This window comes from Sesamum indicum, linkage group LG5 (genome assembly GCF_026168435.1).
Source record: "Sesamum indicum cultivar Baizhima isolate 11 linkage group LG5, ASM2616843v1, whole genome shotgun sequence".
Taxonomy (NCBI): Eukaryota; Viridiplantae; Streptophyta; class Magnoliopsida; order Lamiales; family Pedaliaceae; genus Sesamum; species Sesamum indicum.
In genome coordinates, this window is record NC_142661.1 from 16015102 (window position 1) to 16042110 (window position 27009).

The 27009-nt window shown below is 32.3% G+C and overlaps 4 protein-coding genes across 11 annotated transcripts; all 4 read left to right on the plus strand.

Annotated features, from left to right (window-relative positions):
- Positions 1 to 4044: 4044 nt before the first annotated feature.
- Positions 4045 to 9726, plus strand: LOC105161819 (Regulator of Vps4 activity in the MVB pathway protein). Of its 2 annotated transcripts, XM_011079633.3 has the most exons (7): positions 4045 to 4375; positions 4611 to 4743; positions 5459 to 5562; positions 5982 to 6153; positions 6282 to 6422; positions 6545 to 6761; positions 6856 to 9726. In XM_011079633.3, the coding sequence occupies exons 1-7, from the start codon at positions 4308 to 4310 to the stop codon at positions 9252 to 9254; spliced, it is 3234 nt and encodes a 1077-aa protein (XP_011077935.1). In that variant the 5' UTR covers positions 4045 to 4307; the 3' UTR covers positions 9255 to 9726. The 2 variants fall into 2 exon arrangements, with proteins under 2 accessions (XP_011077935.1, XP_011077937.1); XM_011079635.3 differs by lacking the exon at positions 4045 to 4375 and having other exon boundaries at positions 4726 to 4743; positions 5459 to 5566.
- Positions 9727 to 14892: 5166 nt separating this feature from the next.
- LOC105161820 (cation-dependent phenylpropanoid and flavonoid 8-O-methyltransferase 1-like) lies at positions 14893 to 17051 on the plus strand. Of its 2 annotated transcripts, none has more exons than XM_011079636.2 (6): positions 14893 to 14982; positions 15159 to 15248; positions 15344 to 15423; positions 16127 to 16271; positions 16354 to 16485; positions 16575 to 17051. In XM_011079636.2, exons 2-6 carry the CDS (start codon positions 15171 to 15173, stop codon positions 16860 to 16862), a joined length of 723 nt encoding a protein of 240 aa, XP_011077938.1. In that variant the 5' UTR covers positions 14893 to 14982; positions 15159 to 15170; the 3' UTR covers positions 16863 to 17051. The 2 variants fall into 2 exon arrangements, with proteins under 2 accessions (XP_011077938.1, XP_088736937.1); XM_088880811.1 differs by having other exon boundaries at positions 14912 to 14982; positions 15139 to 15248.
- Positions 17052 to 19766: 2715 nt separating this feature from the next.
- LOC105161821 (cation-dependent phenylpropanoid and flavonoid 8-O-methyltransferase 1) lies at positions 19767 to 22269 on the plus strand. Of its 4 annotated transcripts, none has more exons than XM_011079639.3 (6): positions 19767 to 19859; positions 20588 to 20680; positions 20776 to 20855; positions 21368 to 21512; positions 21599 to 21730; positions 21827 to 22269. In XM_011079639.3, the coding sequence occupies exons 2-6, from the start codon at positions 20609 to 20611 to the stop codon at positions 22112 to 22114; spliced, it is 717 nt and encodes a 238-aa protein (XP_011077941.1). In that variant the 5' UTR covers positions 19767 to 19859; positions 20588 to 20608; the 3' UTR covers positions 22115 to 22269. The 4 variants fall into 4 exon arrangements, with proteins under 4 accessions (XP_011077941.1, XP_011077939.1, XP_088736955.1 ...); XM_011079637.3 differs by having other exon boundaries at positions 19779 to 19859; positions 20546 to 20680; XM_088880829.1 differs by lacking the exon at positions 19767 to 19859 and adding an exon at positions 19894 to 20449 and having other exon boundaries at positions 20546 to 20680.
- A 785-nt stretch (positions 22270 to 23054) lies between these two features.
- LOC105161823 (F-box/RNI-like superfamily protein) lies at positions 23055 to 25900 on the plus strand. Of its 3 annotated transcripts, none has more exons than XR_847801.3 (3): positions 23055 to 23637; positions 24369 to 25490; positions 25578 to 25900. XR_847801.3 is itself a non-coding variant. In XM_011079640.3 (2 exons), exons 1-2 carry the CDS (start codon positions 23184 to 23186, stop codon positions 25259 to 25261), a joined length of 1347 nt encoding a protein of 448 aa, XP_011077942.1. In that variant the 5' UTR covers positions 23055 to 23183; the 3' UTR covers positions 25262 to 25900. The 3 variants fall into 3 exon arrangements, 1 of the variants encoding a protein (XP_011077942.1); XR_847802.3 differs by having other exon boundaries at positions 25593 to 25900; XM_011079640.3 differs by having other exon boundaries at positions 24369 to 25900.
- The last annotated feature ends 1109 nt before the right edge of the window (positions 25901 to 27009 follow it).

Below are 27009 nucleotides of genomic sequence, written 5' to 3' on the forward strand. Positions count from 1 at the left end.
ACGCCATCCTACAAAACATACATTAGAGGATGCAATAACAGCCAAAGAAAACATGTTAATGTAACAACAACCTGTTGAGAACCTGGTCTTGTTTTTCTCTTGAAAAGCTAGGGTGCCTAAAACTCAAGGGTCACGAATCAATCGGTGCCCCCGTTGTGGAAGATATTGTCCATTTTGACTTCATATGAGCCTTACGGGTTTTATTCTAAAAAGACGTCTCGCTAGGGGGAAGAGAATTTAAAATTTACAAACAGCTCAAAACTTTATTTTCAATCAATATGAAACGTTTACATGCATCAAATATCGATCAATCTAACCATATACACCCTTATTTTTATATGGTTGATGTCGAAAGGTAGGATCTCTTCAGACATATTAACCCAACCATATTAAAGTATAAATTAATATATTTTTAAACTAGTTTTTAATTCGTTGTATTAAGGTTGTCATATTTTTAATAGTTAAGTACGATTTTGACACTGAAAGTCAGTAACCCAATAATTTTCTTTATATGGGTATTGTTCAAGTAATTTATGTAACATTAATAGGCCTAAGATGATGATATTTATTATGATCGATATGTCACAGTACATATCTTATTAATTGTTAAATTTGATGATATTAAATATGTCTTTTTATTCTTATTAATTTTTTAAAATTATTATTTTAGATATTTAAACTCATATTATCGTTACCATACATATATAACCTTAATTTCGACATTTTTAATCAATATTTTACCACTATTATATATATGTATATCTACACATATTTATGCAATCTTTTACTCGATTCGGAATAAAGTACAAAAATATTTAAGAATCGGGCAAAACTTTTTTTTAAAAAATTTAGGGGATCATTTGTCTCTATAATGTTCAGAAAAAAAAACAAGAACTTTTTTATTTATTAAATTTTAATAAGAAAATAAAGAAGTAAAATTTATATTAATACCTGAGTTTTGGCATTAATACTATTTTGATATCTAAGTATTTGCAAATGATTCAATTGGTACTCGAGTTTTATCATTTATATCATTTTAGTACCCACTTAATATTTTTATACATGTAAATAACCCGCAATAGGCCAAAAAAAAAAAATCACAAATATTTCAAGATGCTTCAAATATTGAATGCTATTGTCAGAAAGCTACTCATTATTATAATTAATAAAGTAATAATTCAAAATAATTTTATGTAGTTTATATAAATTATATCAGAATTAGTAAAATATATAATTTATTTATTTAAGAATATATTATTTTTTTAATAAATAAATGATTTATTTTTTTAATTCTAATATAATTTATATAAACTACATAAATTATTTTAAATTATTATCTATTAATTATAATAATGAGCAGTTTTGTGACAATAGCATTCAATAATTGAAGCATTTTGTGATATTTGTGATATCTTTAGGTCTATTGCTCTCAAGCTAAAGTGATGGAAAAAAGATGAAAATATTGGTAAATAGACTAGAAGTTCTTGTGGGTTATTTACATGTATAAATAGGCAAAAAGTGCTTGTTGGTGTCATTTTTTCTCTCCAAGAAGCTAAATAAACACTTGAAGGATTTCTTTTGGACCCTGACCATTGACTAACAATTCTATCAAAACTTAACGGAACAGGACTAACAATGTTAAAAATTTAAAGTTTTGGGATCAAAAGTGTTGAGCCCGTAAAATACGGGACCACAAGTGATAATTTTTTTATCTAGTGGGACCAAAAGTGAAATTTTGCCGAATAAATATTTAAGTGCTATATCTTTATTATATTAGAACGAATTTTTTCTTTAAATATATTGTTTGAGTGGACTTGACTATTAATATGATTAAATCATTCAGTAATGAGTTTTTTTTTTTATATAAATATTGAGAATAAAGATAGTAAAAAATATCAAAATAATAAAAATATAATAATCTTCGTAACTAAGTATGAAAAAAAATAAAATGGTTCAAATAAAGACAAAATATATTGATAAAAACATATGCAATATTTTTTTATATTTACAATTTATCATTTTAATATCTAAGAGTAAAATCACAATTACATAAAAGGATAATAGAAAAAATAAATAAATAATATCATTTGGATATCAAAATAATATTAATTGTAAGACTCTTGTACCAATTTAATCATTTGAAATTATTTAGGTACTTAAATAACATTATTCGGCTATTAAAATAGCCTTTTTAAAAAAATACAATACAGTTTATTTTTTAAGTGAAAGCAATGAATTGTGATCTTTTTTGAATAAGTCAATTATAATTATCAATATCAGATAATATCTAACAACTACCAATAATAATAATATACTATTCTTCAATATCAGAAAACTATATATAATCAACGCATATTATTAAAGTAGAAACATCACATACATCGGTGGATTCGAACCCACAATCTTACAGTCTCTCAACTTCATCAATTAAGTTAGGACCACCTCTCAAGGGGCGCCTTCAACAATGTCGGAGAAAGGGAAATCGTGTGGTTAGTAGTTCATAGTAAACGACTACTTCCGCCAAAAAATAATAAATTAAACATAATTTCAAAATGTAGATCTTCTTAACAATAAAAACTAATAAACATTCTCAAGAAATTGGGTTGCCGGGCAAAATAAAATACAATTAAGGCGTGTGAGGTGAGCACAACGAAAACTGGGAGCTGTTGGTAGGAAGGTTCGTAAACGACACCAATCTCTAGACAATTTACGACTTTCCATGGAATTTTTTCTTTCTTTTTTTATTTTTCTCATCATTAATTTTCAGAGTTTGCAACTTTTACAAAGTATTGACGCGGAATTAAATTGGATTGACATTGACATTTACACGTTGCGCGTTTATAGGTCAATTCCAGGCCACGCACTATTTGTATTAAATTACACAATTGCCCTCCTAATTCTTTTCTTTTTTCAAATTCTATTCTCATATAATTACTTTTAGGCCAAATTTGGTTTACGATTGTATAATTAATTATAAAAATATAATTTTGTAATAATTGACTTTAGAAAAAAATAATTGTGATATTTTCGGTCATAGTTTTATAATTTATTATGTAAATACAAATTATAGTTAAAATAATAGCAGGGTTAAATGAGGTTTTAATAGAACTTAAATTCATAAGGAAGTGAGTTTGTAAAAAAAGTATTTTAAAATGAATTGACAACGGAACATCAGTGATGCAGGTGAAATAACCGTATTAGCCTTGTAAATACTAAGAGCATAAAATAGGGCATAGGATCCGCACATTCTGAAGAGGGGTTGGCCGAACACGGTCTAATGACCCTAAATCTTGACCATGTCGGGAAGGTCACATGTCATCATCCTACATTGCTTAGTGGAATCTAAACATTATGCAATGACTATAAACTAGCGTGTGGCCTGAGTTATGCACTGATTTAATTATTATTGTGAGCATATATTCTTTCAGAATATTCGACCTTGCTTCATTCACTAACTCGACTGTTCGAGTGTTTTTGCCGCAACTGTAAATAGGATTCCAACAGAATCAACATTGTACTTGTATTAATTTTACTATCTCAGTCAAGTGTATATTTTGGTAAATAATTTAGTATTTATTTTTTATATCTGATCTGAAATATCGTATAATTTTGAGATGTTTGAATTAAAATAAGAGTATGAAGGTTATGGTATGTTAATAATGAAATTCATATGATCAAAATTCAAAGAACTTTCTTAAGTTTTTCAAAATAAATAAATAACTCTTTATTTTTTTTAAATGATTGAACAAAACACTTTGCGATATTTTGTAAAACATCTAAAAAATTATACGTTCACCCAAATAACCTCTTAATCTGAAATTTCGAATAAAATATTATCCACTTGACTGTATAATAAAGCCAAATATTTTCTAGTAGAGATAATATATTATTTTAATATATTAATTCTTTTTTGGCTTTTCATTATTTCAATTTTATTAATTAGTTTAATACATTAAGGGGCAATTTGGTCATAGAATATCAAAAGTCAACTTAGTTAATTTATTTCCCCCAAATTGGTACTATTTCTATTTTCCTCCCCTAAGAAAGTAGAAATTGAAAGCCAACCGAATTCATCTGCATTTCCCGCAAGTCTTTGCTGCGGTAAACGAATCCGAACATACAATTCGTTTCTTCTACCCAAAGAATAACTTTGATTTTATGTTTCTCTCTGAAGATTCTGGGCGATCAAACTCAATCCTAAGGGGGAAGTCGAAGCTGTTCGAATCGAGAAATTGAAGGAATTAGCTTTTGTGAATTGTTAGCATTTGTTTGTTGATTCTGATTTTTCGAAGAATTAGGGATTAGAGATGAAGAGATCGAAGTTTCTCAAGAGTTCAAAGGAGATGCTCTCCCGGAGCTTCAATCCTTCCAAATGGTAATCCTCCTGAGCTGTTCAGACATTCATATACTGTTATACTGCAAAATAATATGTTTTGATTTGCTCTTTTTGTTTCTTGTATATTTTGTATTCCAAATCCTGTGGATGGTGCAGTGTTAATTATTTTAGTTAATTTTATTCTATCTGCTATTAGTACCGTTTTTGGTTTGCTTTTGTGTTGAATTTTGTTTTCCCCCCTCCAATTGTAATGTTGGATATTAATTTGATGCAGCAAGATGTCGCTGAGGCTGGCGGGGTCACGGCTGAAGCTATTGAGGAATAAGAAAGAAGTGCAAGTGAAACAGATGAAGAGGGAAATAGCACAGTTGCTTGAGTCTGGCCAGGATCAGACAGCTCGAATTAGAGTAATAATCTATATCTCTTAGGAGTGGTCAAAATATAGTTCTGCCCGAATTTGATATATTTCTGTTCCTTTTGAACAGTTGCTTCTGTGATCCGTTCAAGAATAAGTTTTTCCAGTATAGATTGGTATTCTGATCTTGGTTCACATGCGAAACTATATTTTATGGATTATGATCAAGAGACTGTTGTATCATTGTATCAGTATCTATATTGGACCTTTTCTCTTTCTTTCTTTCTTTTTTTTTTTTGTGTGTGTGTGGCTTTTAGCTTGTGGAAACAGCATAGTGATTTTCAAAAAATGCTTGCACATCTCATTAAACAGAAAACATTTTGGTATAAGCATGACTGGGAATCACATCTATAAGTTCCTGCTGGTTTGTATTTGGGAAACATTGATTTCTGCTTGGCATGTTTGTGGAAATAAAGTCACTGGTTTATGACTTGTCGTGCTTCATGAAACAACTTTTTCCTCAATCTAAAACTACAGTAGTGAAATTACTTTTATGACGGAAGTGTTTAGGATTTAGTTATTGATTTATTAGTTGAACTTGGCAAAAGCTAAAAGTGGAGTCTGACTGAACCCAATTTCTTGTGTGCTTGATTACTTTATCTTACTTCAATTTGAAGTTGTCGATTCCATATTCTGCTTTATTCTTGCGTACGTGCCAACACTGCTCTTTGAAGAGATCTTTTCATGCCTATCTTATGTATTTTCAGGTTGAACATGTGATTAGGGAAGAGAAGATGATGGCTGCATATGATCTTATCGAGATATACTGTGAACTTATTGTTGCGCGTCTGCCAATAATTGAGTCTCAAAAGTATGTAAGTCATTCAGAATGATCATGTGTCTGTTTTATTAATATAAGACAAATTTGCTTCTACCATAGTCACCCTATTTCTTAATGACTTAACTCTTCTGGTCAGCACATGCATGATAAATTTGATGAAGTACATAGTAGACAAAATGGTAAATTTTTCTTTGGACTATTAGTAGGTCTAATATAACAAAAAATCAAAAGTTTTTACTATCGTATTTAATTGTTTTTGTTGTAAGTATTTGTCATTCATGCATTACAGAGTTTTTGGGAATTTTCCCATGTTCATTGTTGCAGTCATCACACACTTATAGCTAACTTGAATTTTCTGCCTCTTGTTGTTTCAGTTTGTGTATGGTATGGACATATTATCCCAAACTCTTTCCAAGGCTTTGCACTGATCTGTTCTCCAATCTCTGTAGGACTTGCCCCATTGATCTGAAGGAAGCAATTGCAAGTATTGTATTTGCATCACCAAGATGTGGAGATGTACCTGAACTTCTGGATGTGAGGAAGCATTTTACGGAGAAATATGGAAAAGATTTCACAACTGCCGCTATAGAACTTCGTCCAGAGTGCGGTGTAAGCCGAATGGTATGTTCATGAAGCTGATTTATTTTATTTACAACTTGAATTAACATCTGAGAAAAGTGACCATGTGTTGGGTGCTATTCAGCAGCTTTGACTCTCTAATCGTCAATCATTATGCAATCTAATTGCAGTTGGTGGAGAAGTTGTCTGCAAAGGCACCGGATGGACAGACCAAGATTAAGATTTTGAGTGCAATAGCAGAGGAGCATAATGTCAAATGGGATCCTAGATCATTTGAAGAGAAAGATCCAATACCACCCAGTGACTTGCTGGTATGTCCTAGTTGCTTTAAACATTTCGCATATAATTTTGTGGTGCACTATTATAGGATAGAGGTGGAACAATATTGTAAAGCTTTTAGTCATTTATGAGTTTATATTTTCAATTTTATCAGACTGGACCCAGTACTTTCGGGAAGGAGAGTAAACCCCATGTCGAACCTCTTCGTTTTGAAGGCTCAGATGCTCAAGCTCCCCAAAGTAACAATAAGATTGATGGTTCACCATCGAACTTCTCCCAGCTGGATCATAGAACCTCACAGGGAGCAGCAAATGCTTCTGTCCAAACTCCTGGTCCCTATACAATGTTCCAACAAGAAGGAAGGCCTCCAGGTATGGTATCAATCGATTCGAAACTGCTGATTCTAATATGGAATGTTTATTGCTTCTCTACAAGTTTATTACTTAAAAAGTTTCTTTTCTCCAGCACCAGTTGATGAGAGAGCACAATTATATAAAGTAGACAGCAATGTTATCCCCCAGGATAGACAGAGGTGGAATATGGAATTCAAAGATGCTACCTCTGCTGCACAGGCAGCTGCTGAATCTGCAGAACGAGCAAGTATGGCTGCTAGAGCTGCAGCTGAACTTTCAAGCCGTGGCAGGATTATGAGGCAGTATTCCACTGAATCACATAAGTCTGATGGTCCTGTTTTAAAAGATGGAGGACTTGAAACGTATGTGAAACCGAGTTTTTCTGAAGAGTCGATGAACACATCATTTTCTGAACATACTAGGTTGCAGAATGAACATATGGATGGGCAGAAACCTCACAATCAGAAGACAGATGGAAGATTCAGGATGGATGACCATAGTGGTAGAAAGGAATATAGTCAATCAGCTTCTTTAAGGTCTGAAGCTTCATGCAATGATACCTTATTGGACCATGATGTCCCAGTTGTAGAGGGATATTCTAAGAATAACTCCTTAAAGGAAGTCTCAGGAGATGAAATGACTAGGCAGAGTGAGTCTTCCAAGTATAAAGCTGAAGATGCAAATGGCTGGCCAGGGAAATTTGAGAATGATAGAGAAGCAAGGATGAGGAAACAACCCAGTGACGAATTTTATCATCCTCCTTCGAGCATTCCTGATGACATGAACATATTTTCAAATTCTGATAACCAAAAGTTTGATTATGATCCTGGTGAGGACCCTTTCCAGGGTTACAGGAAAGAAGGTACTTCTGGAGAAGCCTCCCAGACAAGCTCCCATGAATCTGCTGCTGTAGTTTTTGACAAATCTGATTCAGACAGCGAAATTTATGAGTTTAATTTGGGCCCGACATATGATGAACACGGGCCAAGATCTTATTTGCCATCTTCAGGCCAGAAGTCGGGTGAGCACCTCTCTGTAAATACTGATTCTGGGAGTCCTATGTCTAGCTCAAGCAACGTAGCAAAAACTATTTCTTCATCACCATTTTTCACTAGAAAGAACTCATCTTCTGATTTGTCTGAAAGCCTAGATGGTCCGAAGCTGGATGATTCAGCGCCGGTGACATTTGATGAATCAGATGGACCAGCTTCTGAAAGTGATGAGGACCTGAATGTGTTCAGGCGCACTCGGATGGAAGATTCTATAGATTTTCCAAGTAAACAAAACCCAACTGTTAGTTCATATATTAAGGATAAAAGCAGGCAATCAGTTGGATCATCGTTCAAGGAAAAAGCTTCTTCAGGATTTGACAGAAAACAATGGTCACTTTCCTCTGATGATGAATTGAAGTCTGATGAATTCGACACCGAAAGAAACCAAGAAAAACTATTCGATGCTGATCCGCCAGCAAAGTTCAGTTTTATGAAGCCCTCTGCTGATCAGCCAGCTCAGGAACCCAAAAAGTTGCAAATGGAACTGAATTACATTGATAATTCCAGTCCTGAGAGTGGGGAGGGGCTAAATTTTGGAAAACTCACTGGTGGTTTACGCCATAAGGGTTATAATCGTGCCCCTTACTTGAAGAAACAATCAGATATATCTTCGTCCTTCAATACGGAAAGTAAGGATACAATTACCTCAGTGACAAAATCTCCCGCTGCTGTTGGGAGTCCCAGGATACGCACAAGGTCCGAAAATAAGAAAAATGCAAGAACGTCAAATATCCACTCTGAATCGGATAGCGATAGTTCTGAGGAAGAAGAATCATTACAAAAGAGTTCAGGTCACAAACATGGAAAACTGTATAATCTTAGATCTGGAAAGGAAGTCAAAACAAAGCCCAGTCGTGTTGCTTCAACTTCAGTATTCGGTTCTGATAGCAGTGATACGGATGAAGATCCTCCAAAGGAGTCCCTTACTAGGACAAGTTATCTTCGAAGTGGAATTTCACAGAGAACAAAAGCATCCCCTAGTTCTAGTAATAATTCTTATTCTAAGGCGCAGCTTAGTTCAGATGCACCTGATTCTGATGGTGGTGTGGGGAGAAAACCTATAAACGCCTCTTCACCTGAAACTCGAGATCAATTTCAGTTCTTGAAGAAGAGCTCTATTCAATTGGGAAGTTCTGAGCAGCCTACCTCAGCAAACGTGGCTTCTAAGCCTAACAATTCAAGTTTGCAGGGATCTCCAGTTAAATACAACTCCAAAAAAGCAAATTCTGCAACAATGCAAGAGTCTAAGATCACTCGCAAGTCGTCTGCTACCGAGGAGTCGTCGAGACCACAGCCAAAAGCAGAAACATCTGTTAGCAATGAAAATCTAAAGGCAGCAGCAACACTCAATAAGAGTTCTTCCAACAAGGACGATAGTAATCAAAAAGCTAGTCATGTTCATCCAAAGCTTCCTGATTACGATGCCTTAGTACAATCCCTTCGGAAGAATCGGTCTTGAGATAATAGGTACTGCATCATTTCATTGCACATGATTGTTTTATACTCACTGCTTAGAGCTTCTCTTCGTTAGATGTTTAAATTCAACAGTATAAATAGAGTGCACACTGGTGTCATGTGAGATTGCATTCATGCACATATTCTTGTCGCTATACATGTTTGCTACACTGGCTTTGGATGTTATATAAAAAGAGCCAGAATGATTTTCTTCAGACCTTTCTCTAGACCATTAATTCAACACCTCCTTGTGTTCTGGGTAGCATTAGCTTGAAGTTCTTGTTTTCAAGAACGAGTTAGCATTTTGAATTTATATTTGTGTTCATCCATTATCTGTTTCTTTTCATTTGTTTGGTTCTTACACTGTCTCACACTCACTATCTGTTTAGATTTATGCATCTGAACAGTAACTGTGTTTGGGGCAGACAGACATTGAATTTAATACAGTGTAAAACAATCATTACTTGTTCCTTGAATTGATTGTTTATGATTGAATATCTTACAGTGACTTCATGATGATGACAATTATCCTCTAAAATATTGAAATTTAAATTAGAATGTTGGGTGTCATTCTTCTTCCATAGAACCCTTTTGAGGTCTCATTTACTTCAATGGTTGTGATAAACGGTAGTTGCTAAATGTGTAACTAAATATGGGATTGAACTGTTTAGGCTTAGCATATGTAATATTATATTTAATTGGATAATATTACATTGAGTGGTAGGTAATAATTCATTTATCTTTATGGATAAAAATTAGGACTCCCATATCAAGTGCATTTAAGCAAATCAGCCAAAAGTCATCCAAAAAGTAAACAAGATATTGAGCACGCAAGAAGATTGACATTCAGTCCAATCAATCAATGTAAACGGCTATCGATAAATCCTGTTTGATTTTTGTGCCCATGGGCCACCAATCACCAGTGGCTAAGAGCTCTATGGGAATTGAAAAAAATTATCTAACATAATTATGTTCGGTTTTATTTTTAAGACATTTTTAGGATGGGTCGAAACATGTTCAATGTTTGTCCATGTACGAAAATATTATATTTTGGTGTTTTTATCTTATTTATCATAAATATATATATAAATATACATACATATATAAATATATATAAAAGAGATAATTTGACAATGAATAAAATAATTCTTAGAATATAATATTAAACATACAATATTTATATATATATAAGAGACATGATTTGACAATGAACAATAATTTTTCTCTCTTAAAACGCAACATAAAAATACTTATTTTAAATTATATTCAAAAACAAATTCAAATATATACACTAGTCTATTTTCAATACATACTTATTTAACCTGTCAAAAAAAATATATATATTTAACTCTATTTTTCTTTCTCTATCTACACAAAACATAACAAAACACTTTAAAAATGAATCCAAACAAATGTTTTGGTGTGAACTCATAAATCCTTTTAACATGTAAATATTAAGAAGTTGTAAAATTTGCTGAAGCTCGTTTCTCTTCCCATGTATATTTATGAAATTATAAATACTTGGGATAATCCTGAATCACAATGAATATATTTATTTTTTTTCTTTTAAATGACGAGTTATGGGGGTTCCTTCCCATCTTCATAAAAAGCCAATAATCACAAAAATAAATTATAACCATCTCTCTAAAATTTATCGTAATTAAGACCCCCTCAATCAACACCAAAAACAGCTTCTGGCCGAAATCCAGTGGAAACCCAAAAGGAAGGACAAGAGAAATATCATAGAAACCTCAAAACAAAATACACCAATATTTGCCTATTATTTTTTTTATACGTTATTTGTGTATTTTTTTTATTTTTAAACTTTCTATGTATAATATATATACATATACTTATATATAAATATAATATAAAAAAGACATAATTTGATAATAAATAGTAATTTTGATTTTAAAAAAATACGACATTAAACATACAATATTTATATAGATACATGTTTATATATAAAAATATATGATTTGACAACAAAAACTGATGTTTGTCTCCCAAATCTCAAAATTAAACCTACACCGCTTATTTTAAAATATTTTAAATTATCTTTAAAAATAAATCCTAGTATACATATATATTTATTTTTTTCTCTCTATTTTCAAAACACTGAAAAACAAAACCGAACATATTTCAATTTAACCTTATATTCTATTTAACATATACACCTCATTGTAATATATTGATGTTCTCCTTGGTATTTTTAAGTGACTTATTAACTTGTGCAGATTGAGATATACGTTGTTCCGTATGAAATTTAATGTTTATTCCATACCATTTATACCAGGACTGATTACATTTTATTTTTTACTAATAGGTGAAATACCTGTCTAAATAATAATAAAAATGAGCTCCTAAACTTTTAAAAAGAGATTTTACTATTTCCTCTACCCCGTTTGTTTACACAAATCAGCCATATCCTGTTGTACAAATTAATTATTATGGTGTGTCGTTTCTACGTGCATATAATAAATAATCTTTCATACTTTAAAATATATTATAAATAAGAGTTGTTAAATGTATAAACCACTACATTAAATTAATAAAAGAAAGAATGAAAAAAATTATAATTTATCAAGTAATGTTTGTCATGAAGGGTATTTTTTACTTCACAAAAAATTGGTGGGATGAGTGTGGAGGAACTTTTCTTTTTATATTAATTTAGATACAGAAACCATTACTGACAGCTAAAAAACATGGCTAGTTTGTGTATTTTCAAGAAGTGTATGTGAAAGTTTTTCGAAAAGTAGGAGTAGTTTTATGTGAATGATATTCACGTTTCTGATCGGTGTACATATAATTATCTTGAAAATACGAATAATTTAGTAAATAAATCATAGATTAAATAGTGTAAAATGTAATTATTTTTTTATTTAATTCAGAAGATATTTTTTTTTGTCTCGCGGTACATTTTCATAAAGTATCTGTCGTATAACGACGGCATGAACCATGCGTGTGATTGTGTGTATTCGTAAATATAGTTTGATTCGAAAAAAATTATCAAACCTCTGAATTAAAAGAAACCCATACAAAATTGGATGTTAATCAGTTTGATCAGTCTCGACCCACAACTTGGTTGGTTAATTGCAAAATTATTTAAGTATGATTTTTAAACTGGAAGGGGTCTGTTTTCTGTCTATATTTACATCCAATTTTAACAAATCTTTTCTTTCTTTGTATTTGTTTTTTTTAAAGGTTATTTTCTCTACTATTTGAAAACCTTTTTATTGCAATTAGGCAGTGAGTTATTTTCACTCAGCGGACTGTATTTTTTATTTTAAATTTTATTATATTTTATATTTTTTTAATATATACACGTTATGTTTATAAAAATTTCATGTTATCTATTTTATTTAAAAAAAATTGTATGTGTAACGTGTATAATAATTCAACATTAGTCATTAAACATCTTAACGTGCTACAGTTCTAAAGTCACTCCCGAAATTCTAATTTTTAATTTCGATTAACTATACTTTTGAATTTCAGTAGAAGAGAATTATAACATTTAATTACGATTAATTATCATGATTAACAATAAATAGTTGTTGACCACAGTCATGCAATGGTTGTTGGCCGTGGTTTCTGTGAGAATGGTTAAAATATTTGTCATGGCTAAAAGCCATGGTAAATGTCTTGACCATGACTCTTAGTCGCGACAAATAATTTTTTAATGGTGGAAAAATTAATTTTTTGCATTGATTTTATTCAACAATAGTTAATAGTAGTCATTTATCATTTTTTTAGCCATAGCCACTAATATTGTAGGTAATAATAATATTTTTCTTTTTCTAGAGAACTGTATGCAAATAATTGAATATACAATAAAAATATTATTTAATATTGTATTTATTTAAAAAATTATTTTTTTTATCTGTATTATAAATGACAACGCTTAGAAATCAAGATAAAGCAATACCATTAACCACAGTTAATTCAGTGTGTGTGTGCGTGTTTTTTTTTTGGACATATATTATAAATATATATATATATATAAATAAATCAATAGATGATTTTGCTTAAAAAAATCAATTTAGGGATACTATCATTATAACAGAAAAATTGGTATTTTGGTATCATAAATCGTCATTTGCAAGTGAGAAATACCTTATTCTTTAATATTAGTATAGATGAAAATAATAATTATATAATAACATTAATAATAATAATAAAGAGAATAATGTAAGCAACCCTTTATAATATTGCAAATGATTAAACTACACTCTATGAAAAAAAAATAGCAATTTACCCTTCTATGTTTTTTAAAATGGAACAATTTACTCCCCCTGTGTTTTTTATAAATTGCTATTTTTTTTTCATAGGGGGTAATTTGCTCATTTGCAATATCACTTGGGGTAAATTGCATTAAACCCTATTAATAAACATAAATTCACGCTACAAAATTGAGATTACCATAAATTTGTATTAAGTGAGGTAAATATCCACACTTTAAGTGAAATTCAAACATATAATATCCATATTTCTTAATATTAAATTAAAATATATTATATTGAAGTCTCTTAATATCAAATTAAGTTCTATAAATATTATTTGTCATTTACAAAATTATAAGTTTTAATTGTGAAGTCCCACTTCAGCCTTTCCCATGCCTGATTCATTGCGTGACAATGGCCTTTCCAATAATATTTGATTCTTCAACTATCCAATATTTGCATATGTTAGACCTTATTCTATTATAACAATATACTCATAAAAAATAATTTAATAATTGGGACGATTACATGTTTTAATCTTCCAACCTCTTTCGCCACTACTTCGATCTTTTCTTTAAGTCAGCAACATCTTGATTTGTATATTTTATCGTCTGTATCTAAAAAAAAAGAATTCAAATTATGTAACGAATTATATTGTATTTTTTATTTCATTTAATATATACATGACACGTGTATTAAATTTTTTCTTAAATAAAATAAACTTTATATGCTAACGTATATATAATATTTAGAGTAGAAAATACAATAAAACTTGAAATAAAAATTCAATTTTCCTTAAACACAAAGCTAAGTTGAAACTTGAAAGGCTCTCGGCCTCATCACTGCTTCGATATTTGAGGTGACTTTTGACGACAAATTCATGAGACTTATAAAATTAGAATGGACAATATATCACATGACAAGTATGGGTATGGTACAAATATTTTAATTTGTACAATTTTTAAAGTGTAATTAAATTATTTAAAAATATAAATTATTTTTTTCTTTTATTAATTAAATATAGGTAATAAAAATTTAAATTATCTTACACATGGAGGGTGCTTACGCAATGAGTAATTAAGATTGTTTGCTTTAGAAGCGGATCACCAAACAAATGATAATTTAGCTTAGTGGTTAAATTAGAGGTCTCGCAAATAAGTTGGAGGTTATGGATTCAAGTCTCAGTATACTGTGGATATTAAATTTGTCTCACTTAATATAATTTTATTATAATATGTATGCATTTAATGTAATTTATCCCTCTATAAAAAAAATAGCAATTTAGTCCAAAGGAGATTGCTCGTATTTTTCTGTAATATGTATTTGCCTAATTTAATATAAATTTATTATAATATCAGTTTATTATATTGTGATGTGATTGTCTCACCAAAAATGAGAGCGGGAACGGCAAAACTCCACTATAAATGCAGCAGCAGTCCTGGCGTAGTCGTAAGCTGGGCAATATCTTCTATACTTGGAGTTCTTACCACCTGATTTCTTCACTCCCACACAGTAACTCTCTCTCTCTCTCTCTCTCTCTCTCTCTCTCACACACACACACACACACACACACACACTAATTGAACTTGCTGTTTCATTTCATGGATGGTCTTGAGGATCATCTTCATTATGTCCTAAGGATGGATTTACCTTCATTATGTTTTTGAGGGTTTTACATGTTGCAACAGTTGGTGTTTGCAATGAGTGCAATGAAAGACCTGACAGCGACTAACAAATCAATTGACAAAGGTTTGTTGCAAACAACAGAGTTGTACGAGGTAGGGGCACTCTTTTGTTGATGTTCTTGAAACCCTTCTTCTCTTTCTACAATAAAACTAATTATTAATCGATATATGTTTGTTCAACGAATTAGTACTTACTGGAGACGAGTGTGTATCCACGTGAAGCTGAATCTCTCAAGGAGCTTAGAGCTCTCACTTCCACTCATCCGCGGTAATTGCTTTCCCTTTAAATCTTGCTCCACAGTTTGAACTATAATATTTCTACTGATGGCTACACGATCTTCGTATATTTTCACACTTGCACGACGTTCTTGGATCTCGGTAGTGGAGAAGGGGCTAATATTGTGAAAACACCAATAGGCACGAGAGCTCCCTGAACAAAAAGACTCCCAATGTGATCTCTAAACTTTTAAAAAAGAAGTTCACTACTTTCAATTCGTTTAGGAGTTGCTTTGCCCTTTTATTAAAAGTTCAGGGGCTGGGATTGTCTTTTCTTTTTCCTTCTGCCTGTTATTATTTTCACGGAGGGGCCTCTAGCATACAGTTTGGTAGTCGAACTGAAAACGAAAGACATTCTAAGGATTGTGATATTTTAATGTTGTATGAATACTAGAATCGAAACCTGAACATTCAATTCGCTTCTGAAAAAATATGATGAAACATTATATTTCTCTAGCCACATGTACTCAACTATCTTGCGTAGTTTGATTGCGTAGGAATCAACATAGTTTATTGATGTAGCATTTTTATGTGGAAAAATTTTTGTTTGAATCAAGTGTGACCGAATTAAATTAATTACATAGCAAGTATATCATACTTGTCATAGGATTGATCAAGTTTAGCGGAACCCTCTATTTGCTATTATTGTATTGATTAAAACGCCATAAAGTAAATGTATCTTTTTCCTACACCAGGGCATTCATGGGTACTGCACCTGATGCTGGGCAGCTTATGGCCTTGATCTTAAAGCTAATTAATGCAAAAAAGACGATTGAGGTTGGAGTGTTTACTGGATATTCCCTGCTCCTAACTGCCCTTACAATTCCCGATGATGGAAAGGTTACTGCAGTTCGTCATGTTTCTTGCACGAAAATGTACCTTACAAGTTGTACTTCAAATTTAAAACGTTCAATTTTCACAGATTACTGCCATAGACGTCAACCAAACCACATATGAGATCGGGTTGCCTATAATTGAAAAGACTGGGGTCAAACACAAGATCAATTTTATCGAGTCGGAGGCTCTTCCTGTTCTTGATCAATTACTGAAAGATGTAAGAACCATCATACACATTATTTACACTAGAAATAACATAGTTAATCATCTGACGTCATTTGTTTTCGATCTACATTTCTGGAGCAGCCCGAGAACAAAGGGACCTTTGACTTTGCTTTCGTCGATGCTGACAAAGACAATTATAAGAACTACCATGAGAGAGTGTTGGAGCTTTTGAAACCTGGAGGAGTAGTTATTTACGATAATACGCTTTGGGAAGGGTCAGTTGTCACGCCTGAGGACTTGGTTCCTAAGAGCGGACTAGCAAGGAGGAACGCTGTGATTGAGTTTAACAAGTACTTGGCAGCTGATGCTCGTGTCCAAATTTCTCAAGTTCCTGTAGGTGATGGGATTACTATTTGTTCGCTTCTGTGAGCAAAGAGATGTGAGGGTTCATTTTCGATTGATGGTATATGCGTGTAATAAAACGAGTGGTCTTTTCTTATCCGTAAAAAGTATAATAAGCAAAAAGTTTCCCTAGATAATAATAATAATAAGAAAAACCAAACACGGACTCTTTGTATTTCTTTTGAAAATAATAATAATTATTATTGTTCATTTTAATGTTATCTACACTTTATTTGCCTCTAACTTCAGTTATTTCAGTCAGATTGTTATATCGTAAAAGATGAACAGCAAATTTGATATACTTTCATATTTTTATATTAGGAAAAGAGAAAATTTTCGTCATATAACTTTAGTTTGAATTCATTTTGATCCTTTATCTTTAACAATATTATATTAGTCATTTATCTATCAATTTTGCATAGATTTGATTCTTTAGTCTAATTTATGACTTTTTACCCTTTTAATGATAAAGGATAACAATCCATCATAATGCTCCAAATATAATATAAACAATTTTTTTTAATAAACTTAAACTCTTATACCATTCTAGTCAAGCATTAGTTATCAGATGCAAACGAATTGAATATATAGACTAAAATTACTCTTAAAAAGTTGTGTAGGAGTAAAAAAAATTATCAGATTGTTCTGAAACTAATCAACACTGAGCTATTATTTGCTCAAAGCGAACTCAATATCACAAAAATAATTTTCAAAAAATAGATCGCAGAGAGATATAATTTTCAAAAAGAATATCGCAGATTTTCAGAAATAAGCACTGAACATAAACAAATTGCACTAAGCTGTTTTTAAGAAACAGAGATAGCACACGACGAAATAGTCACAATACTCATAAATATCAAATTTTTGAAAAAGCCAACAGTAAGTTATTTTTCGCATTAAGCAATATTTAACACAAAGGGGTTCATATCAATTTTTCATCACTAAGCAGAAACAGAATGCACAAAGTGATATAAAAAATTATGCATACATTAGGTCGCACACAATGAGTATCACAAAGCCCAAAGATTAGGTTTTTAATTAACTTCAAAAGAGAATAAATCAAAAGTGTCAAAAAAATTAAAATTTGAGGACCAAAATTACAACCTTAAATTGTTTGAGAACCAAAATTATATTAGTGATTATATTTGAGGACAAAAAATGCATTTATATAGTATGTATTAATATGTTATATATATATATAAATATAAATGCATATATATAATATAGTTCGAATCTAGCGATTTTTTTAATCCAATCCAACCAGTAGAACCAATGACCCAATGATTCAGTAACTTTTGGTGGTAGGACTAAATAACAATAGTGGCCCAAAAATATAAGTTATCCTATAAAAATATTTATAAATTATCTACCAACATAAGTCTCGCACCATCTCAAAGAAGAAAAAATTATATTTTTGGTCCCACACGATAGAGAGTATTGTACTTTTGGTCCCGCAGTTTACAAGCTTAACACATTTCGTGTCATAGGCTAAAAAATTGTAGCATTTGGGACAAAAAAATATTATAATTTTTATCTTATAAGACTCGAATGTGCTACAATTTGTACCCTATGGGATCAAAATACTATAATTTTTTATCCTACTAAACCACATATGTAAGCTCATAAACTGTGGGATCATAATATCCTCAGACTAAATGTGCAATTTTCCCACTCAGCCAAAGAAACCAAACTCATTGAAGATGATTTGTCATTTGTTTGCCAATATCCGGACTACTCTTGTCGCTAAAAGAAGGCTAAAGATATTATTTGGTAAGAGGTGGCTTTCACTTTACCCTCTTACCTGCATGACTTTCATGTTTTTTGCAACTTAGCATACGATCATTCACACGAGATAGTAATTAAGGACGGGCAAAACATATTTTTAAATCCGGAATGGGCTCGTTCGTTCAATCAGGAAGGGAACCTAAGGTCGGTCCGAGTATGAGTGTAAAATCAGGCCGGTCAAACCCAACATAATCCGATAAAAAACCCAACAAAATTGGTGAAAACCGGCCAGACCTGGCCAAACAGATTTATATTTGAATAAAAAACTAGAAGGAAGATGACGTCTGACGGCGAGTCGAGCTGGTGGCCGATTGGGGAGTTATGGCATCGGATGGTGAGTGGAGAAGAAGGAAAGGGAGTTGGTAGGGGAAAGAAGAAAAGGGGTGGTGGAGGGTGGGGGTGAGTAAGGAAAGGGAGTGCGGGGGACTGAGGAAGGAAGGGTAAATTATATTTTTGGTCACATAAGTGGACTTGTTTTCAATTTTAATCTCACACTCAGGTCAATTCGCACATTTAGTCCCATATGTGGATTTTTTTTTCAATTTCAGGATCAAAAGGGGGATTCTGTTAAAAACTTAACGCCAGCCTCAATTTTTAACGGAATCCCCCATTTTAATTTTAATAAAGATAGAGGATAAATAATCTTTTAATTTTAATAATTCAAAATAATTTATACAAGAGTGATAATTTTTTTATTTAAATTTATAATTTAGTAACAATTTTATTAATATATCGTAATATAATCTCTAACTTTTGGCAATTACATAAATACTATCGGAGGGTATTTTTGTATTTTTAAAAAATTATATTAAAATTTGACCAAGTTAAAACGGATATTTTCCAGTTTTTATTGCTTATTTTTGCCAAGAAAAGCAGCTATGTGTGGTTTCTATAACGTTCTAAATGATAACGGTAGTTTGTGTAAACGGAGTAAATGTAATTATCCCCAAATTTAGAATAGAAAATCCAATTAACACATGTCATATCACAAGTCAAAAAACTGTTCTTATTTCAATTGATCCAAAATGTCCTTTTACAATACATTTTGTGACGCTTTTTAAGGATAAATCTTCTGTATTCAAGAAAGAAAGTAAATAATATCTGTAGTAATCATACGTATCACGAGTTTGTCTTTATTAGGCGCCTACAATGTTTATTAAAGAGGAACAACAACACTGCTGCGTGTAATCTTCTAGACTTGGACCTCTCCACCTCACTTCTTCACGCCCAACACACCAAGTACTTCTCTCTCTCTCTCTCTCTCTCTCTCTCTCTCTCTCTCTCTCTCTCTGTGTGTGTGTGTGTGTGTGTATACAATTTCATCAAATTTCAATATGTTGTTCTTACATTTGTTGGAAAAGTAGTTGTTTGTGATGAATTCTTGCCAGCCTTATTTGAGTTACAGATGTTGTGCATATGCATGTGTTGTCTTGTTCTCAAAAGGGTTTTTATCGTTTTCCAATGATTTCTTGTTTATATCTCAAATTAGTAGACTTAGGGTTGCTTTTCTGTTTCAAGTTTCCATTTTTTTAACTTGAATTGATCGACTGATTTTGCGTCTGTTTTCTATAATTATAATATTTTCAATCTCTCAATAAATTGGAATATGCAAAGGATATTGGGATTACTTATGCTTGGTGTTATATACTTTTTTAAATTACAATCTCATGTGAACAACTGTATCAATCAACATATATATCACCATCTAATAATCTTCATAATTGACTGGCCGCTATTGTTAAAAATAGACTAATACTCGGATTTGAACCCATGCCCGCACAGTCATGACGCTTCTTTTTCACCAACTAAGCTAAGTCTCGTTGAACTTGGTATTTTACATTGAATTTTGGGCACTTTTGACTTGTTCATGTCTTCAGCTTTTCCAACTTTGCTCGCCTCAGTTGATGTACAGTCATTATCTGCAGGATTCATCTCAGTGTGTTTGAGGATTTTACTTGTTGCTGCAGTTGGTGTTTGTAAAGAGTGTGATGGAAAACAAAGCAAAGAGGATTACTACCTTTATGGACAAAGGTTTGCTTCGAACAACAGAGTTATACAAGGTAGCTACCCACTCTTTGGTCGATTGTCATGAAATCGTTCTATTATTTTTACAATTTTGAAGTAAAACTAATCACTCAATGTTTCTTTAACGAAGTATTTATTGGAGACGAGTGTGTATCCACGTGAAGCCGAATCTCTCAAGGAGCTAAGAGCTCTCACTTTCACTCATCCCTGGTAATTGCTTTCTCTCTCAATCTTGTTCAAACTTTTGAACTAATATTTCCTTTGATAATAATTTGAGAACTGGTAGGAACAAAAGCACAAAACCTCCTTGAATAAAAACAAAATAGTAACACGTCTCCTAAACTTTTAAAAAAGAAATTCGCTACTCGAGTTCATTAGGGAGTTGCTTCACCTTTTTATTAAAAGTTTAGGTTATCAGGAGTTGAGGGGGTTGGATTGCTTTTCTTCTTTTTATAGAGGATTTTTTGCTTTTTATTATATTCATAGGGGGTCCTCTTGCATTTAGCTGTAGTAGTGGGACTAGAAATGAAGACATTAATGAATATAATATTTTCGAGTGTATAACACTAAAATCGAAACTTGATCATTCATCACTTGTGAAACAATATGATGAAATGCAACCGCTTGTACTCAACTTCTTGCGGAGTCTGATTGCATAGCATCTCTATTTGGTTTTATCATAGTGGTTAAATCATAAAGTAAATATTTATCTTTTTCACCAGGGCCGTCATGGGTACTGCACCTGATGCTGGCCAGTTTATGGCCTTGATCTTAAAGCTAATTAATGCGAAAAAGACGATTGAAATTGGAGTCTTTACTGGATATTCCCTGCTCTTGACTGCCCTTACAATTCCTGACGACGGAAAGGTTACTGCATGCGGTTTCCATCATATTTCTTGCACGAAACATATCTTACAAGCCATATATCAAATTGAAAACGTTCAGCTTTGCAGATTACTGCCATAGACGTGGATCGGAGTGCTTACGAGATCGGATTACCTGTAATTGAGAAGGTTGGGGTCAAGTACAAGATCAATTTTATCGAGTCTGAGGCTCTTCCAATTCTTGATCAATTATTGAAAGATGTAAGAACCAAAAACACATCTATTCACATGATACCTAAAAGTAGCATTCTTAACTCATCTGACATCATTTGGTCTCGACCTGTGTTTCTGGTGCAGCCTCAGAATAGAGGAACGTTTGACTTTGCTTTCGTGGATGCTGATAAAGTCAATTACACAAACTACCATGAGAAATTGTTGGAGCTCTTGAAACCTGGAGGAGTAGTTATTTACGATAACACGCTTTGGGGAGGGTCAGTTGCGATGCCTGAGGACTTGGTTCCAAAGGGTAGACTGAGTATGAGGAGTGCTACGATTGAGTTCAATAATTACTTGGCAGCTGACGGTCGTGTGCAAATTTCTCAAGTTCCTTTGGGTGATGGTATTACCATGTGTCGTCGTCTGTGAACGACTAGATGTCGTGGGCTTTTTTTTAAATAAAAGGACAAATATGACACCTTGACACGAGACTTTGAGCTTCTCTTTTAAAGTTCAGGAATTGTGTTTACGTTACTCTTTATATACATATTGAAGGTATCAAGTAATGGCTTGTTTCACTTTAATTTATGATTCTTAATACAAAGAATTGATAGATTTGGATTTGGATTTGAATGACTCCATTTTAAAAGAATTTGAAATCCATCAATATTCAATAAAATATAGTTCAAAATTAGAGTACAAGTATTTAAAATTTTTTAAATTTACAATTATCCAAACAAATTTAAAAGAAGTTGTATTAAGAATTTAAAATTCATAATTTCAAATGTTTCAATCCAAATGCAACCTTAAAGTTGGGGTCAATTGTATGGGGACATATTGATTAAAACAGAGTTTATTTATGAGATTGAAATAAATTTTTTTAATAAATTAAAAGTGATCATCAAATTTAATTGAAAAAAAATCCGTATAATGAAGATTAGTTGGGGAAACTGGAAAGAGAAAAGGTTAAATTAACTTTGCCCCCTTAAATTATATTTAATTCGAATTTAGACCCCTAAATATTTAAACAAAATTATCCTTATACTCCTTACACACACATATATATATTTTTTGTTTAATATTTTACACCCCAAGTTCAACTTCCATTAATCTTTATTCGTTAAAAGTACATAAATCTTAGTTATAATATAGGAAAAGTACTTAGTAACTTTAAGTAATTTAAAATTTCAAGACAAAAACTAAGTAATAGATTAGTAGGGGGAAAATAGCACAAATTAAAAATATCAGAACTGGTTTTGTAAATATGATTTTATTTTATATATTTTATAAATATAAAAAAATTATTATGAGTTATTAATCGAAATCGATATAATTTTGAATTTTCTGAAATTAATGTAGTGAGTAATTTTGACGGATAAAGGAGAAAAAACGAAAACAAACAGGACCCAAAATCATGAACTTGGAAAAGTCAAGAGAAGAAGTGTGCCATAAGCTTCCACACCATTTGATGATCCTTCGATGATTCTCTCGAATTGCCATGGACGACCTTCCTCCGCCTCTCCTCCTCGAAATCCTCAGCCGCCTCTCCGACTCCGCCGACGTGGCCCGCTGCCGGGTCTCCTCCAAAACCCTTAACTCACTCGCGCGGGAGATCCGATGCGTCAACCTCCAGTGCTCCTACCTCCGCTACGCCAAGTCACGATCCCCCCTAACCAGGTCGGGGATCACGCCGTTCAAGGAAGTTTTCTATAAACTGATTTCCGAATTGCCGATTGTGGAGAGCGTTTCGATCGGCGTTGAGAAGCCGCTGCGCCTCGTGGCTTACGACGACGTTGAAGACGAGGAGGATGATTTGTTCCTCAGCGACTTCAATTTCGTGAAGGCGTGGTTGCCGAAGGTTTGTGGAAATTTGAGGTCGGTGTCGATTTCGGATTTTTGGGTGCAGTCTTGCTGGAGGCGATCGGATGTCCTGTCGCTCATTTCTTCTTATTGTGAGCTGCAATTCTCTTTTTGTCTATTAATTACTTTGTTTTGTTGCGTGTGTAATTTCTGTGGGTTTAATGACTGTTGCTAGTAATAGTTTTATAGGTTTTATGAGATTGAATAGTTGGTGTATGAAGTATAGTTACGGCTCTTGTCGGAAGGTATTAAGTCGAAACTGCTATTAAAATTGTTAGAACTTGGTGGCGTATGCATTAATTCCCGGGGTTTATCTTGGAGCCGACGATGATTGGGATAATTTACCTTTCAATCTAATCGTGGGATTGCAGTTGGAGTATGACTTGTAATTCTGAAGTAAGTTAAACTTTTACCTTATGTTTGGGAAAATTTTGGATGGAGATGAGGCACTTTGAAATTAGAAGTAAAAAGATCCTTTATTTTTTTTTTTTCATTAAAGTAAAAGAAGTATCATAAAAGAAGGAAAAAGATCCTTGATTTTCTGCAGGGTTGAGGTGCACGGTTTCTGTTTCAATGAGTAGTGTTATTTTGGTTAATACAGTTAAAAAGTTTAGTGATTGCTTTTTCAGCTAGTATTCGCAATTCTACATTTATTAGTGTGCTTCAATCCATTTCAAGGTTTTGGCCTTGACCCTAACTATATCATTTTAATTTTTTGTTCGATTGATTTGTGTTTACAAGGATTTGAAATGCTTATCACGTCTTCCACTAAATAAGTAAATGGTTGAAGATAAATTGAAACAAAATTTTTCTGTATCTGCAGGTGCTAATCTCCTTGAGCTAGAGATTAAGAATGCATGGATATCTGTTGATGGATTAACTCCTATGCCAAAACTCACAACCTTGACGCTTGAATTCATAAGATTGGATGATGAGAACTTGGAAAAGCTCAATGAATGTTTCCCGTGGCTCCAGGATCTCAATTTGATTGGGGTTGGAGGACTTAAAGAACCCAAGATCCATCTCATGCACCTGAGAAAGTGCCATTGGACATTGTCTAATGCTCCAATCTCTATATCTGTTATTGCGCCCAGTCTAGTCAAGCTCACACTTAAATGTGTGAAGCCAAATCTCCTTCTCATTGACACTCCTTTAGTGATCGACTTGAATCTTTCTCTCGAGAGTGCTTGCAACTTCATAGTGAAAGAATTCTCCCATTTGGAAAAGCTTCACCTTGACTCAACAGGACTCCGCAATCTACTTGCTAGATTTCCTTATGGGAGAACGGTTAAGAATCTAACTGCTGTCTCGACAAGGTGGGAAGTACCTGTTGGAGTTTCCAAGTCTATTCTTGAGTTATTGCTTTGTGCTTTTCCAAATGTTAGCTCTCTTACTTTGACTTCTGGTGTTTGGTCCGAGTTGGAAACATACCCTGCACTGGGAGTCTTAGACTCCTGGGCTCAGATGAAGGGACTGAAAGAGATTACAGCATATTTAACTGTCAATGATATTGAGGTTACCGTGTCTACCATTTTCGCTTTATTGGATAATTGTGGTGGCCTGTCTAGCATGGCAATGTTCATCCACCGTGATGTCGTTTCTAATATCACCAGCAACCTCATTTCAAAGTGTATGGCCCATTGCACTAGGGTGAGATGGAAATGGGGAGTGTGGAAAGAGGGAACAAAAGATGCTTGGATTTCCGATGGGATCTAGCAATCTAGCTTTCAAAGCACCTCTGAAGCTGATTTAAGGGATTTTTGAGATGAATGGACGTGCAAATGTTCTATTCTTTGGCCTACTGTCCCAAAATTCTCTTGAAGGGAAACAGGTTGGTCTACCTATGGAGCCAATTTAGTATTCAAGCTCTCAAGTTTAACTGACGAATATGGAGAAATACTAAACCAAAATCCCATCAGTAATACTTACACCTACCCATGAAAAGGTACTTTGTTTAGACTGCTCTGCTTGTTTGTATGTTTCGATTCAAGTGCTATATATGTGATCAATATGCTGGATCATTGAATGCAAGATTGCTTTTCACCAGCTGTTGGAGATAGTTTGGAAGCGACGCTGCCTGTAAATTTACATGCCACCTATGGGCGATGCTCCGATTAATAAATTTAGCATTATGAAACCTCAATTATGTAAGCTGTGTGTCATGTTAAGAGTTGATTTCCACTTTTCCAATTGGATAAATTGCTGGTTTCTGAAATGTACAGTTCGTTTTTTATTTCAGATGGAAATGTAAATTTTAAAAATTACAACACCTACATAATGAATAGAGAGCTGTAACAGCAGAAACAATTGAATTGTTCTCTAGTTTCAACTGTCAACTATCTCTTTATTATTACATATCTCATGCTCTTGTTCATGTCACTACACGCAGGGTACTCGGCCCATTGACTCTTGAATTACAAGGGTTGGTTGGTAGTTTTTACTATTTTGGACTTGAGATTTTCCCAACGGTCTGGATGAAGTGACACTGCACTAAGCATATCGCAGTAATTGAGTTTTATTTGATCGGATTTTCTACTTCATTTATTTATCTCTTATTAATGAAAAACATATGCAATACAAATAATTTGATTGAATTATAAATACTTTTTTAGGTATGTAGTTGGATGTGAAACAAAAACATAATTCATAAATAACTGTGCCAAACAGAAATGTCATTTTACCATAAATAAAGGAATATAAAGAAATACAAGCCCAGAAAATCCAAATCATATCTTTATCTATCTTCTAGGGATAATTTCACTTTTAGTTTTCTAATTATGTCACTAAATCAATTTTAAAGTTTATGTCCATCTTATCAATTTTGGTTTTAAAATCAATTTTGAAACTATCCCTTATCTCCTAATGGATACTTTAAGCCTCATTTATTTTATGTCATGGATAATTAGGTGATAGGACAGATCAAAATTAAATGTATGTTACAAAAATACGTAATTAATTATAATTTATTTAGACGAATTATAATTAATTATAATTGAATAATTTGAATTTAAAAAATGTATTTGAAATGACTTTGTGTTAAAATGGATTGAAAATCCACTATCATGTGACGACATATAATTCAAAATGTGAATTAAAAACCTTGAATTTATTTGCAGCATTGAATAAGCCAAACAAGTTTAGTGAATTTTTTACTATGCATTTAAAATCGATCAATTCAAATACAACATTATATAATTTTAAATACAAAAAATTTAATTTTAATTTTAAATTATATTTTATTGAATATTGATGAATTTTAAATTATCTTAATACATAATTATTTAAAATTAATTCATTAAATTCAAATCCATCAATCCAGACGTAACCTAAAAATCTAAGGCTTTGTTGTTTTTTTTTCCTAATTTGATTTTTTTTCTTACTTTTGAAAAAAAAAAAGAGAGAGAGATAGAAATGGAGATTAATGTTTTCTTTTTCCTTTTCAAAGTTTTAAATATATTTAGTTT